We start from the raw sequence: 15,265 nt of genomic DNA, 5'->3' as shown, positions 1-15,265 counted from the left end.
CAGTGAGACAGGACAGCCTGGGCGACAATATGAGACCCTGTTACAAGAAGGGGAAAAAAATGGAATGAGAGAATTCAAGTCTGACTCCAAACCTATAATCATAGGCTCTTCCTATTGCAGCACACCACAGGTTAAACAGTCCTACTTTGTCCTGTCTAGTTAGGATGCAGTATGTTACTCAATCTCATTTAAGGAATGAGAGAAAAGGAGACAAGGGGACAAGTAGGACACTGCTCTATAGAAAACCAGGACCATGAAGAGCCTTCATGTTTGGTCTAGGGTCTCAAGGCCACCTCAGGACCTCGTATAGCATGTCTCTGCACATAATGGATTCTTAGAACACTTTGAACTTTCTATAGGATTACATAATGGTATACTTGATAATTTGGGATCATTTTCTGGTCTTGGAATTCTAATCTTTTTTTTTTTTTTTGAATTCTGATCATTTTTGTGTAATCATGAGTAAAATTCTTGAATCTATCTTGTTTTGGTCAGCTACCTGAATATTCATAGCCATAGGTATCTACAGGTGAAGCGGGAGTTTACCTTTCTGCTTTAGTAATGCCTTCCTTTTTTTTTTTTGCTTTTTTGAGGTAGGGTCTCACTCTAGTCCAGGCTGACCTGGAACTCACGATAGTCTCAGGGTGGCCTTGAACGCATGGCGATCCACCTACCTCTGCCTCCCGAGTGCTGGGAATAAAGGCGTGCACCACTATGCCCAGCTAGTTCCTTTCTTTAGTAATGCTGTATAGACATGGTGGCCTCCTGGCCTGGGTCACCTAAGACTTGATCTTCCCTTTATGGATTCTTTGGTCATCTAAACAAGATGCAGAACATTCTTTTCTGGTCTCAGGCTGAGTACCTCCCCAATCTGCAAATGGTTCCTTCCTTCCTAGACTCTAGGTTCTAGATAGTTCTGCTACCTTACACAGTCCTGTACCAGCTCCTCGTTCCATCCTGACTCTTGAGGCTTCTCCACTTTTACCTCCCGCCCTGCAGCTTCACCACACTGCTCATGTGCTTTACTTGGTGGCATTCACGAATGTGACCATGGAAGTCAGAGACAAATGCAGTGGCCCTTCAATCTCTGTGTGGACATGCATGTTCACATGTTTGTTGGGAAACATGTGAAGGAAGGAGGATGAAGGGATCCTGAGACATGAAAACCAATAGAATTCTGTCTTGCCCACACACATAGAAAGAGGCTGAACAGCAACTTGAAAGCCGCTATGCTTCCCTTAGGTTTCACTGGCTGGAGCCTGAGTCTCCATGAAACACCCCCCCCCCCCACCACCACCACCATCAGAGAGCACTGGCCCTGGCTCAGACCTCTGTGGAGCAGAGCAATGGCTTTTACTCTGAGGTGCTAAGTGACAGAGGCAGTGCTCCCTACCTTCCCGAACTTCCTCTGTCTTCTGCAACACTGGAGTACAAAACACAGCAGCCTATTTCACAGGGATTCTGATTCAGAGCAGTCATGTAATTACAAACCCTTGAGAACTGTTAGGACTGTGGGAGACATAATTATAGTGCATTTTTATAGAACCATGCGTAGAACAGTACGTACCTGTTAAGACCTTATCCATCTCACCAGCGCTGCCACTGGATCTGGGGCTTGAAGCACCGCCCTCTGGATGTTGAAAAGGATATTCTTTTGACCACGGACAAGGGTGGAATAATGTAGAATATCTAGTGGACACATCCTGGCTACTGAAAAGGTGAAAAACAAAAAAGAGCAACATGACTGATAATCATACAGTCTGCACTGTATATATCAAGTCAGGTTGGTAGATACAAGTATGTCTGTTGAACTTTTTGTTGTTGTTGTTGTTTTTGAGGTAGGCTGACCTGGCCTTGAATTTATGGCGATCCTCCTACATCTGCCCCCCAAGTGCTGGGATTGAAGGAAGGCACCACCACACCTGGCTTGTTGAGCTACTTTTAAACGGTACCTGTAGCAGGCGCTGTACAACAGGTGGTCTAGCATTGTAACAGCCTGATCTCCTTATCCCTTACACCAAGCATAACTCAGTCTCTGCTAAGAGCTCAGCACTGCAATAGATGCAAGAACGTGAAGACAAGATGGATACATTCCTCATCTCTAGGAGTTTAGAACCAAGTCCATTCTATATCTTGCAGTTCCTGCCATTCTGAAGTTAGACAAAATGAAAGTGGGGTTACCTGATCTGGGCCCTACTCTGGACATACCTAATGGTAGTTCTTTGGGACTATGATGTTGTTGCCCCTTTGGGATGAGATCAGGAGGTGATCTGGTGCTTTGGGCCTTGCTTGCCGGTCAGCACACTTTCTTCTACCTGCTTCCTGTCTTCTGGAATTGACCAGTTTCCTGCCTTTCTGCCAAGAAGGCATCTCCACCAGGGGAGGTCAAAACAAAAAGCACTGCGAGGTAGATGAGCACTGTTTACAGAGCTCAGATTCAGCAGTTCTGGATTCTTCTCTCCTGCAGTGGAGCCTCAGACCCACCAAACTTGTGTGGTCACGTGAAAACAGCATCCTTAAGCAATTACTTTTTGAAGAAGTGCTTCCGAGTGTGTGTGTGTCCGTGCGTGCGTGTGTGTGTGTGTGTGTGTGGTGTGGGGGTGGATATGTGGGGGCACACATGTGCTTCTGTGTAAGGAGGCCAGAAGTTGATGTTGGACATCTTCTTCTATGACTTAGCACCTTATTTTTGAGATAGCATCTCTCCTCTCACTGATCCCAGAACTCACAAATTCAGCCAGTCTAGATAGCCAGCTTGTCCCGGGGTTTTGCTGTCTCTGCCTCCAGAGTGTCAGGATTATCTAGGCAGGCTGCCATGCCCACCCATCATTTACATGGGTGCTGGAGGTCCCAACTCAGGTCCTTGTGCTTTGTGAGGCAAGTGCTCTGGTGACTGAGCCATCTCCCCAGCCCAATTCTGACTTTTTAACAGAGGCCATAGTCTTTGTAGCAGACAGCCTCTCGTCACTGGTATAAACTTCTAAGCCAGGCACATTCATGGCAGAAAGGGATTTATTGAAGCTTACAGATGAGGGGGGGGAGTTTGCCCCCTTTCACAGATCCAAGCAGAGAGAAAGACCACCACCAACGCCACAAGCAAGCACGCTTCAGAAACACCAAAGCTCCGGCACTTTGCCCATCTTTGGGCTGGAATTCCAAATCCACCCACATGCCTTAGGGATGGATGGTCCCTAGGATCCACCCAAAGTGTCACCTCCTCCAGCCAGGTGGCTGGAGATCTCAGGTACAATCTTTAATAAACTCCTGAATGTTTTGGGAGACATCCATTTACCACCACAGTCCCAAAGGAATAAAGGATTCTCTCTCCCATAGCAGGTACTTAAACATCATCAGGTAAGTGTGAGAGATTTATTTTGTCAAGTTCCTCACTAAATGCTGATATCACACATGACTAGTCCTTGACTCAGCTTTGATCTTGTCTGACCAAAAGGTAGATACACTCCTCTCCTATTTGAGAACCATACAACCCCATTGCCCACACTGGGACTTTAAAGTATGCTTAAATTCTTGTGTCTCTTCTGCCAGTTATTCAAGCCATTCAGAATGCCGCCAGTAAGTACACTTAGGGGATGCAACAATGACCTCTCTTTTCCTCGCTTACAGATCTGTGAGCCTCAGGAAAATTGTATAAGTGATATGAAAGGCACACAGGGTATAATAAGATCAAATATTAGTGATGGCAGGACAGGTGACCATGTAGTCGTGTAGTTGGAGCTAATACCTGAGAGATGAATTCTCCAGACAAAGGCAGAAGGCTAAGCAAAGGCTAGAAATGGGAAGAATAATGTTCTTTAGTATTGTGTCTGAAGGTCCTATCTGGGTTTCCTTTCAGCAGCCTACTGGTTCTGGGATGTTTCTCAGACAAGGTTAAAAAAAATGTCAGGAATATAGACAGATGCTTTCCAGGAAATGTAGCCTATAAAGAAAAGAGTAGATGTTACAAGGAGAAAGCCTGGAGTGAGAATCTGCTAGCTCAATTCATAACAGGCCAGGGTGAGGAAACTATAAGGCTGCTGGAGACAGGGTTGAGCCAACGTGATATGTGTCTTTTTGGAGGTGGCCATAGGGGTCTTATTCCAGTGTTTCTGGGTCTCTTAGGCCATTGATTCCAAGACCAGATGGTAGCTGATCCTGATTATGTCTTGGACCTCAGCAGCTATTGTTTTTATTTTTCTCTCCTTCAAATTCTTAGTTTAATAAGGATTTGCTTATTTTGAGAAAAAGGGGTCCCAAACATCAGGATGTTCACAAACTAACCCAAAGCATCAACTTTAGAAAATAAATATTAAGACTATTACACTATTTTTCTAAAAGATGCCTCTGACATGCCAACTGTCTGTCATTCACAAGAATATATTGTTATAACAACACATCAAAAGCATTACTCAGGAGCTTAGTGTGTGCCCTTGATTGCTATGAGGACTTCCATTATAGAGCATGCTGAGGCCAGACAAGAAAGTCTCCCCCAGCCCCATGCACACACACAAAGAAAATTTCCCATTTAATAGCAAGTGTCAAAAGGAGCAGGCATTAATATAAACTAACCCCTAAGACATCAAGCAGAAATGGGAGTATTGGGCTTCCACATTTTTAAACCTTTAATAAGCTACCTTGGAGACACAGCAGAAAATGTGATTCCTCCATCAGAGATGTTGAGAAGCCATGGGAGGATTTGGCAAATCCGTGGTTTAGAGAGAGAAAGAATCAAGAGAAAAGGACCTCTGGTAAAGATAGCGAGACAAATACATCGCAACTAATTTTCTTTTCTTTTATTACAGACCATCCACATTTGGGCTGTTTCTCTGAGTCTCACTTCCTTTGTTAGGTTGTGAACACTGCAGATAGACAGCAGAGCCAAGTGGCTCAACACAAAAGCTCTGAAGCCACTTGGTCTGGATTCAAACCTTAGCTCTGAGATGCCTTAGCTATAAGATCTAGGGCAAGTCTCTTTTTTTTTTTTTAAATTTTTTATTTATTTATTTGAGAGTGACAGACAGAGAGAGAAAGACAGATAGAGGGAGAGAGAGAGAATGGGCGCGCCAGGGCTTCCAGCCTCTGCAAACGAACTCCAGAGGCGTGCGCCCCCTTGTGCATCTGGCTAACGTGGGACCTGGGGAACCGAGCCTTGAACCGGGGTCCTTAGGCTTCACAGGCAAGCGCTTAACCGCTAAGCCATCTCTCCAGCCCTAGGGCAAGTCTCTTAAACACGCTTATTAGTGTCCCAGTTGTCATGTTTTAAAATGGAGATATTGACAATATTTACCCTCTTGGTGTCATTGTTATGAAATAATCTCTGTGCTGAAATAACAAGTGTCGTACTCCCAGAGTAGGAAATTCCTAGTATTCTGTATGATTCTTGTTTTCTTTATTTGCTCATTTGTACAAACAAATGCCAGATGCATGCACCACTTTTTATATTTGACTGTACATGGGGGATTGAACGTGGGTTGGCAGGCTTTGCAGGCAAGCAGCTTTAGCTGTTAAGCTCTGGAGTTTACCATGTTGGCTAGACCTCAGGTCAGCAAACCCCAGGAGCTCCATGTCTCTGTCTCCCTGGTGCTTGGATCACAAGTATGCATTTTAAGAAATATTTTACTTATTTATTTTCAAGCAAAAGAGAGGCAGACAGAGAGAGAAAGGTGGGCCAGGGCCTCTGTATATGACTTACAATTCTCATAATGCTGCTTCTCATATTCCATACACATTAATCCTTTTTAACCTATTGTTCTTATTTCTTTCAAATAAAGTCTATTTATTATTTCTTATAAAGGTAATACATCTGGGCTGGAGAGATAGCTTAGCAATTAAGGCACTTGCCTGCAAAGCCATAGGATCCAGGTTCAATTCCCCAGGACTCACATAAGCCAGATGCACAAGGTGGCGTGTGTATCTGGAGTTTGTTTGCAGTGGCTAGAGGCCCTGGAGTGCCCATTCTCTCTCTATCTGCCCCTTTCTCATTCTCTCAAATAAATTTAAGAAAAAATTAAAAAGTAACACATCTGCATAATAAACAATTTGGAAAATACAGAAAAAGCAAAGACCACTACAAAAATCACTATTACATCACAGCTCTTATTTTCTACACATAGTTTTTTGTGTGTAATTGTGTACATTTTTAGGAAACAATTTGTGTTTCTCACTGTTTCCTGAAAACTTATCTTTAATGGCTGTAAAACAGTCCCATCAATTACCTGCTTTGAACTTTACATAACCACTTTATTTTGGACATTCTGGTATCACAAATGTCTTTAGACACAATGATTTTTTCCCCACATTTTGAGTTATTTTATTAACATCTGCTATGCTCTCAGTGTTTTTATGACCCTCCTGATTCATATGTTGATATCCTAACCCCCTTAAAGTGATGGTATTGGAAGGCAGGGTTTGGGGAGATGCTTAGCTTGTGAGGGTGGAGTCCTTGTAAACAAGACTAGGGCACTTATATGAGACCCCAGATAATTTGCCTGCACTCTCCCTAATTCACTATGTGAGGACATTGCAAAATGGTACTGTGTTTGATCAAGAAGCAGACTCTCAGCAAACAGGAATAAAATGACTCCCTTGATCTTTCAGCCTCCAGAACTGTGATAAGCAAATTTCTGTTCCCATAAGACATGAAATCTATGGCATTTTATTACAGCATCCTGCATGGGCTAAGTCAATACCTTTGGCAAGTGAGATGACTGGTCCAGTAGTAAATATGTTTTTTTTTTGTTTTAGGATTTTGGATATAAGTTTCCAAAACATTGTGAAATGCTATTTCCCCAACAAAATCTGAGCCCTTTAACAGTGTCTCTGTCTTTGCTCCATTTAAAAAGTAATTAATAAAAGGTTTTATTAATTCATCATTTAAAAAGGTAACATACTGTATGAAACTGCCTTCTAATTACAAGCAAGATGAAATATTATTTCTTTTATGTATTTATTAGCTCCCTCTTTTGTAAGCAGCTTATAACTTTTGCTTAGTTCTCTGTTAAGGACCTTAGTGCTGTATAACTCTTTTAAACTTCTTGTGTCGTGTGTGTTGTTTGTATGTGTGCATGTGTGGTACATGCACATGTGTTTCCAGTGTGTGTGTATTTTATGCACATGTGTGTGCACTGTGTAAGTGTGTGGTATATGCACATGTGTGCACAGTATGTGTGCGGTTTTTGCTCATGTATGTATACTGTGTGTGTGGTGTATTCACATGTATGTGCAGTGTGTATGGTATATGCTCATGTGTGTACAGTACATGTGTGTGGTACATTCACATGTGTAAAGTTTGTGTGTGTGCACATGTGTGCATACCCATGTGGAAACCAGAGGAAGATAATGGGTGTCCTCCTCCATTGCTCTTCCATCTTCTCTCTTGGAGACAGAGCCTCTCACTGAACGTGGAGCTCATTTAGAGTGGCTGACCAGGGAGTACCAGTGATCCTCCTGTCTCCACCCCCTTCAGCACTATGGTTATAGGCATGCATGCCCATGCCCAGATTTTCAATGTGAGTGCTAGGGATCAAACTCAGGTTTTTGTGTTTGTATAACAAGTACTATTACCCACTGAGCCATACCTTTATCCCCTTTGTATGCATTGAATATTAACCTTTTGTCATATTTATACATCTTGCTGTTTTTCTTTTGTTTTATGTCTATAGAAACTTAACATGTTTGTATATAGTAAAAATACATTTGTCTTTACTTCTATATTTTTCTCATCTCTCCAAAGAGTTTTCAGTAGCAATTAATCAATCTAATATATGCAGCTTTTGTACTACATTTTGACATATTGAAATATTAAAAACCTAAAATGGCCTTTTGCCATTAGCTATTAAACATTTTGGAATATAACATTTTACTAATAAGAGATATTGGTTGCAAATTACAGACACCCAATCTGGCTCATTTGAATATAAAGAGGGAGATACGGGAAAGCTATTGGCTGATGTATAGAACTGATAGAAACCAAGATCAGGCTCAAATATTGGACAGGAACCAAAGTAAGCTAGGAGGAGTCAAGAACTCTGCTGTTATAGCCCATGAAGAGACTGGCAGAATACCATTGTTTTCTCTGCCATAATGAATGACTCCACTGCTGTCTGGGTTCTATTTCTTTTGCTATTAAAAACTTCAAGATTTCTAATGTGCTGTCTCTTTGTGTCCCTTCCTCAAAACTCAACGTTCTAGATAGACATTTCCAGTTGTGTGAGCCTAGATTACATGCCTATGTGCTCTCTGCTGGGTTAACTCCCTGTCAACTTGATAGCAGGCGGTGCAGACCTGCTTCCTTCCCATCTTTAGGATTTCCCTGAAACCTAGGGGTGAGCGCAGTGATCTTAACTAATGTGCTGTGATAGTTCCTATCTGGTTGTCAACCTGCCAGGATTTAGAGTCAACATGGGAACAAGTCTTTTGACTGTTAGGGATTTTCTTGATTAGATTAATCGAAGTGGGAAGACCTGCCTTAACCGTAGTCAGCACCATTCAATGGGCTGGGGGGCTTGGAGTGTATAAAAAGGAGAAAGTTAGCTGAGAAGCAGCATTCATCCCTCTTGACTACCTCCTGATGTGATGATATGACACTGGCTTCCTGCATCTGTCATCTTTTCCCAGCCATAATGAAAATTCCCCTGAAAACTGTTAAGTTGAGGGCTGAAGAGATGGCTTAGTGGTTAACCACTCGCCTGTGAAGCCTAAGGACCCCAGTTTGAGGCTCAATTCCCCAGGACCCATGTAAACCAGATACGTAAGTTGGCGCATGCATCTGGAGTTTGTTTGCAGTGGCTAGAGGCCCTGGCACACCCGTTCTCTCTATCTATCTGCCTCCTTCTCTGTCTGTTACTCTCAAATAAATAAAAATAAACAAAAAAATTAAAAACATGTCATGTTGAAAATAAACCTTTTCCTTCCCTAAGGTACCTTTGATTGGGTATTTTGCCCCAGTAATGAGAAAGACACTAACTAACTAATTCTATCCAGAAAAACTCTTGAACTCACCTTTTTTCAGGATGTGATACCAAGGGTAATTTAAAATAATCTTCATAGAGCTCAACATTTTTCTGCATTTCCTCTAATGCTGAAAAATACTGTAGACTGGTGACCGCAGGTACCTGTACTAGACCCCTGGAATCAGAAACATTTTTATCAGTAGAATTCTGTCATGATATCAACTATACAAATGTGAGATATTATTGTAGTTACTTTCTTGTTGCTGGGACAAAATACCCAAACAAAAGCAGCTGATGGAAGGAAAGGTTTTGTTTTGGCTTACAGTCTTGAGGGGAAGCTTCAGGATGGCATGGGAAAGCATGGCATGAGCACATGCTAAACATTACCTCTGTCATAGCAGGTGGAAAACAGCAGCAAGACAGTGAGCTAAGCTTTAGAAGGTGGCTGGCTATAACACCCAAGCCTGCCCCCAGCAACACACCTTCTCCAGCGAGACTCCAGCTCCCAAATTGCCACCAGCTAGAGATCAAGTATTCAAAACACATGAGTTTCTGGGAGGATACTAGACTCAAGCCACCACAAACACCTAAATATGAACCATGGTATTCCACATAAACACAAATGTCAGTAGAATCTACTTGGAATAATGCAATGTGCCCACTTGGAAACAGCACTTCAAAATTTTTCTTAGACACTGGCATCATTATACACTAATTTGAAGATTAAGAACATCTGTATTGTTGTGACTATTTCTTTTTCATTAAGCCATTAATTGGGCAAGTTACCACCCTTGTGATTTGCATGTACTCTATTGTAACTCCTGTCCATTTAGGTCCAAGAATATATAAACTGCTAGAAAAATTGAAATAGGTCTTTCCCCCTTTTGCTTCAAATCTAATGCTTCGAGATGGTACCTTCGAGATGAAATACTTCTAAATATCTTAATATTATACTCTGAATTAAACTCTAGTGTCCAACATTATTTTCTCATATATTCATATACACACATGAGTATATATACACACCCACACATGTAGGATATATGTGCCCATTCCCTAAGAATAGCAAAAAGAAAAAGAATCACTGAACATGAATAATAAACCTCACCTCAGACTTGCTAGAGATGCTGTGTGCCCAGCAACCAAATTGCAAATCACTACACACAAATGCAAACAATCCATTGGCCCTGAGACATATGCTTTAAATCACTTAGTTTCTCTGTCCATGGTACTGGAATTGGCAAGGCACCTGTGGCTCAGTGATCACATGGGCCAGTGTCTGTGAGACACTGTCCATCTAGCCAACACCCTCCAAACTCCACAGTAGAACTCGGCATAAACCTACGAGCCTAGATTTTGAATTGAGACACTCAAAGATAACCTACTGATGTGAAGAAAATTAATCATATTTTTGATATGGTAGCAGAAAAATAGACAAAAGCTGTTTTTTGTTTTTTTTTTTTTTTTTTTTTCAAGATAGGGTCTTTGTTCTAGCTCAGGCTGACCTGGAATTAACTATGTAGGCTCAGGGTGGCCTTGGACTCATGGTGACCCTCCTACCTCTGCCTCCCAAGTGCTGGGATTAAAGGCTTTTGCCACCACGCCAGGCTTGACAAAAGTATTTTTATAGTGATTAAAGAGTCTTAACAAATATCAGATAATAAAAAGAACAAAAACAGAAAAACAATTTAAGTAGGATTTAAAATTCAGCTTCCCTAAGTCACTACATTTTCACCTTTAGGAAGAAGTATTTTTAAATTTTAAATGTTATATTTAAGACTTTGCCAGTGCTCTTAGCAATTTTCTTCAAACAAGGACTGCTCTCTGTTTCATTATTCAATTTTTCTAAAAGATCCCATGGAGAATTTGGAACATTGAAGCCTATAACATTAGTGAGAAGATATCATGAAAATATTATAAAACCATTCCATGATCTGATTATTCAGTTTGAATAAAACTCAAAGGCCATGTGCTTCTTTGCATGTAATACTTAATAGATTAATAACTATTCCAGTCACTCATAGCTATGAAGCCTTTGTACTGGCAGTTACTAGGTAAAACATTTCATAGCAAAGATCAAAATCTCATGGGTTAGTAAAGAAACAGTGGTCTCCACAGTCCTGGAATGTACAGCTCAGGATGGCAAGGAGACGCTAAACAAATGAGTCCACAGATATTCACTATTGTTTGGAGAGTCGTGACTGACAAGTACAGGGAACTTGACAGGATATAATTAACCTTCACTCATGGACAGCCTAGGTAAAGACTGATGCTTATATTTAAACACCACTAGAGATGTCATTTTTGCAGCCCACAAAAATATCATCAATTTCTAGTAGTTATGAGCATACTGTATCTTTTAAAACAATATATAAATGACAAGGGAATATAACTACTAGAATTGAGTTGAGTACTGAATCACCAAGCCCATTTTAGTGCAGAAGTCTCTGTTTACACTGATGATTGAGGGTTCCTTTGGAAAATTCCGACCCTGGAACATCAATCTAAGATTGCTCAGGTATTAACTGATGTGATAAATGGTTACCTTCCAAACAGTAGCATGTGATCAGGAGGTGTCTTTCCCATGAGTGCCTGCCGGGCAGTCTCATGCTGTCTGTACAGAGAATCTCTTTCCTAGGCAAGATATATGATCAGAGAATTTTATTAACATTAAAAATAAACTGTCAGATGGTTGAAATAGCTATAATCATCTTCTCCTTATTAGAGGTTGCCAAATATGTGGTAGCAAAAAGTGGAAAAGGGCTGGGGAGATGGCTCAGTGGGTAAGAGTGCTTATCACAATCATGAGAGCCTTAGAGGGCCCAAGACCACCTGAGTTCTATTCCCCAAGACGCATATAAACAGCTGAACTTGGCCACTTACACCTGTAACCCCAGTTCTGTGGGAAGCAGAGACCGGAGAATCACTGGAGCTTGCAAAAAAAAAATCCACAGGTCTGCATTTAGAGAATTCTGTCTCAAGGAAACATGTGGATAAGTGATAAACAAAGGGCATGTGGGCTGAAGAGATGGCTTAGCAGTTAAGGCACTTGCCTGTGAAGCCTAAGGACCCATTTTAGACTCTCCAGATCCCATGTAAGCCAGATGCACAAAGGTGATGTCAACACAAGGTCACACATGCCCACTTGGTGGTGGAAGCATCTGGAGTTCGATGCAGTGGCTGAGGCCCTGGTGTGTCAATTCTCTCTATATGTATTTATGTGTGACTGTGAGTTCATCTGTAGAGACCTGTGCTCACACCACACACACACACACACACACACACACACACACACACACACCTCCATACCACACATGCAAAAATGAGGGGAGGAGGCAGACATAAATATTGATATTTATTTAGTGGAAAGAATGACTTATAAATAAACCAAAATATTTTGTGGACAGTGAAATTTAATGTATACATTTTACTTGATACCTAAACAATAATGTGATGGATTTTTTTTTTTTACCAGTTTCATGATTGCATTTCTTATCTTTCTTTTTTTTTTGTTTGTTTGTTTGCTTGTTTGTGACAGTTTGCTATGTAGCCCTGACTCACCTGGAACTCACTACATAGACAAGACTTGTGGCAATTCTCCTGCTTCTACCTCCCAAGTGCTGGGATAATAGGCACGAGCCACTATGCCCAGCTTTGCACTTTTTATCTTTCTAATGAGATTATGGATTTAAGGATTATTGTCAATCTTTTAGATCTTATTACATGCAGGGACTGACTAAACAATATATTCCCCACGTTTAAGAATGATAACCCTAGGGACTTCCGGGTAAGATGGCGGCATAGGAGCCATGCCAAACCAGTCTAGGGAGGGATTTAAGCAAACACACAGCAAAATGCACTCTTCTTCTGAAAAGTGAAGGAATATAGGTTTTGGGGTTTTTTTTTTAATTTTTATTTATTTATTTATTTGAGAGCGACAGACACAGAGAGAAAGACAGATAGAGGGAGAGAGAGAGAATGGGCGCACCAGGGCTTCCAGCCTCTGCAAACGAACTCCAGATGCGTGCGCCCCCTTGTGCATCTGGCTAACGTGGGACCTGGGGAACCGAGCCTCGAACCGGGGTCCTTAGGCTTCACAGGCAAGCGCTTAACCGCTAAGCCATCTCTCCAGCCCGAATATAGGTTCTTCGAAGACACAATGGAGAGGCAGGGGAGACCAAGATCCGCCAGAAAGGAGGAAAACAGCCAGAATCAAACTGAGGCGCTTGAAGCCCGCTGATCCACGTGATCCGCGCACCCTCCCAGCATCCCCCACCAGGTGCTGAGTGGCAGCAGCAGAGACCAAACAAGGGGATTTTCCAGCCTCATCAGCCTCCTTGAAAAGTCAAGAAATCTGAAGGAAAGACAGCTGAGATCAACTAAGGAGCTACTGAAATGGATACAGGCAGGACTGGGTGAGCAACCTCAGGCTTTCTGCATTCTCCCATCCCCCAACCATCAGAACCGTGAACCTCCAGCAATCAGCTCCTGGTGATCAGAGCTCCAGCTCCACAACACAACACAGAGGGACCGAGGTGGCACTCAGCATTGGTGACATTGGAAGCCACCCCAAACGGTAATGAGGCTAACTGACAAAAAAGAAAAAACAAACAGCAACAACAAAAAAAAGCAGGTATGGTCTCTTCCCAGTCAGGGCAGTTTATGGGTTACACATTCTTGGTTGGTTTTACCATTTTCAAATAACCTGTATTTGGGGGTTGAATATTGTTGCTTTTGATGCTTTCATATGTACAGGGCCTTTGCCTTTTGCTTCTGTCATTATTGGGGGCAGGGTCTGATTCAGATCCAGTTTGACCTGGAACCCAGTTCAGAACAGAATTCTCTACCTCCCAGCTGACAGGATTAAGTGTATAGAGTAACACACACCCTAAGGAATTTTGACTTTATAAGACTATCTGTTTTAATCCCCACAATTTCATACTCTGCTGGTTTTTATTGAATGTGTATATTGCGCAGCTGAAGTTTAGAATTTGCTAGTAAATTGTTCCACCCAGTCCACTAGAATACTTCCTTAGCAAGCAAACTCAACATCTAGGATTACTTCTGTGGCTGGATTGGGGTACCAGAGCTACACTTGGCACCTTAAACTCATATTCTGAAAATATATAAAGGTGGATTACTACATATACTGCAGATAAGTAGAAAACCCAAGCAAAAAATCAATTCAGGATGCAAAAGTTGCTGCATTGTAATACAAGAAACACACAAAAAACAAGACAATACAATCCCACCAAAAATTATAAATCCATCAGAAATGATCACCAATGAGACTATTTTAGATGAAATGCCTGACAAAGATTTTTGAAAAAAGATTTAAAAAAAGATTTTAATCTATACCCAAAGAAATCAAAGAAGAAATGAAATGAATCAAAGAAAAAAGAAAATGAATTAAAGGAAAACCCCTGAAAGAGAACAGAGGAAACTAGCTTCATGAAATAAGGAGATCATTAAAAGACATGAGTAAGGAAATAGAAATACTGAAGAAAAACCGGGCTCCAAAGCACAGGGTCCATTGTGGAAGAAGTGGCGGAAAGAATGTAAAAGCCAAAGGAAGGGCACCACTCCTTACATGCAACTGTCCAGACAGAAATTGGCCTCTATATCCCTGACCTCACAGTGCCTAGCAATATCTTCACAAGACCTGCATTATAGGAGAAAAAGATGATGACATCACATTAAAAGAGAAGCTATTGGAGAGAGGGAGGGGATATGATGGAGAGCAGAGTTGTGAAGGGGAAAGTGAGGGAGCAGGGGGAAATATTATGGTTTATTGTCTGAAGTATAGAAGTTGTCAATAAAAAATATTTTTAAAAAAGAATGATATCCCTGAAATAGAAAAATTATGAGGTCTTTCTTATGTATTCATCATCATTATCACTATAAATGATTAGTATATATCTGGTGGCAATACAGAAATATGAAAATGTTCTTTGCATTTAAAAAGTACATGATTTGATGAAAAAAATGACTAGGTTAAAAATCAAGAGAGCATGCACTGTTTTAGAAACATTATAAGTGTTCATAATCCAGTCATCTGATGGAATACAACCTGCTTAGCAACTATCCGTGTACTAGATTTCCTTGCTTTAAGGTCAAATATCTGCAATTTTACTTTACAAAAAAAATACAAATAAGGAAGTAGTTATTTGTTTCTCATAAAGGATTATTATTTATGAAGAGATCCTTTATAACATTTATTTAAACAGCAAGTGCGCTTGAAGTACACTAATCTCTAGTTGCAGCTACTTAATCTGAAATAAGCCTGTGTGCTTTGATTGTCACGCCAAGCATGCCAA

At 41.2% G+C, this 15,265-nt stretch overlaps 1 protein-coding gene across 1 annotated transcript in view; it reads right to left on the bottom strand.

Moving 5' to 3' along the window:
- Lrguk (leucine rich repeats and guanylate kinase domain containing) overlaps nt 1–15,265 on the bottom strand; it is a 145,635-nt gene that overhangs the window by 16,527 nt on the left and 113,843 nt on the right. Inside the window, exons 17-19 of the mRNA XM_045160075.1 lie at nt 11,494–11,582; nt 8,998–9,123; nt 1,568–1,707 (exon numbers count right to left, since the gene is read on the bottom strand). Of these exons, the coding sequence (XP_045016010.1) occupies nt 1,568–1,707; nt 8,998–9,123; nt 11,494–11,582 (355 nt within the window). The remainder of the gene's footprint in view (nt 1–1,567; nt 1,708–8,997; nt 9,124–11,493; nt 11,583–15,265) is intronic.

The sequence above is a fragment of the Jaculus jaculus genome, chromosome 10 (genome assembly GCF_020740685.1).
Source record: "Jaculus jaculus isolate mJacJac1 chromosome 10, mJacJac1.mat.Y.cur, whole genome shotgun sequence".
In the NCBI taxonomy this organism is placed as follows: domain Eukaryota; kingdom Metazoa; phylum Chordata; class Mammalia; order Rodentia; family Dipodidae; genus Jaculus; species Jaculus jaculus.
This window is presented reverse-complemented; position numbering and strand designations above follow the sequence as displayed.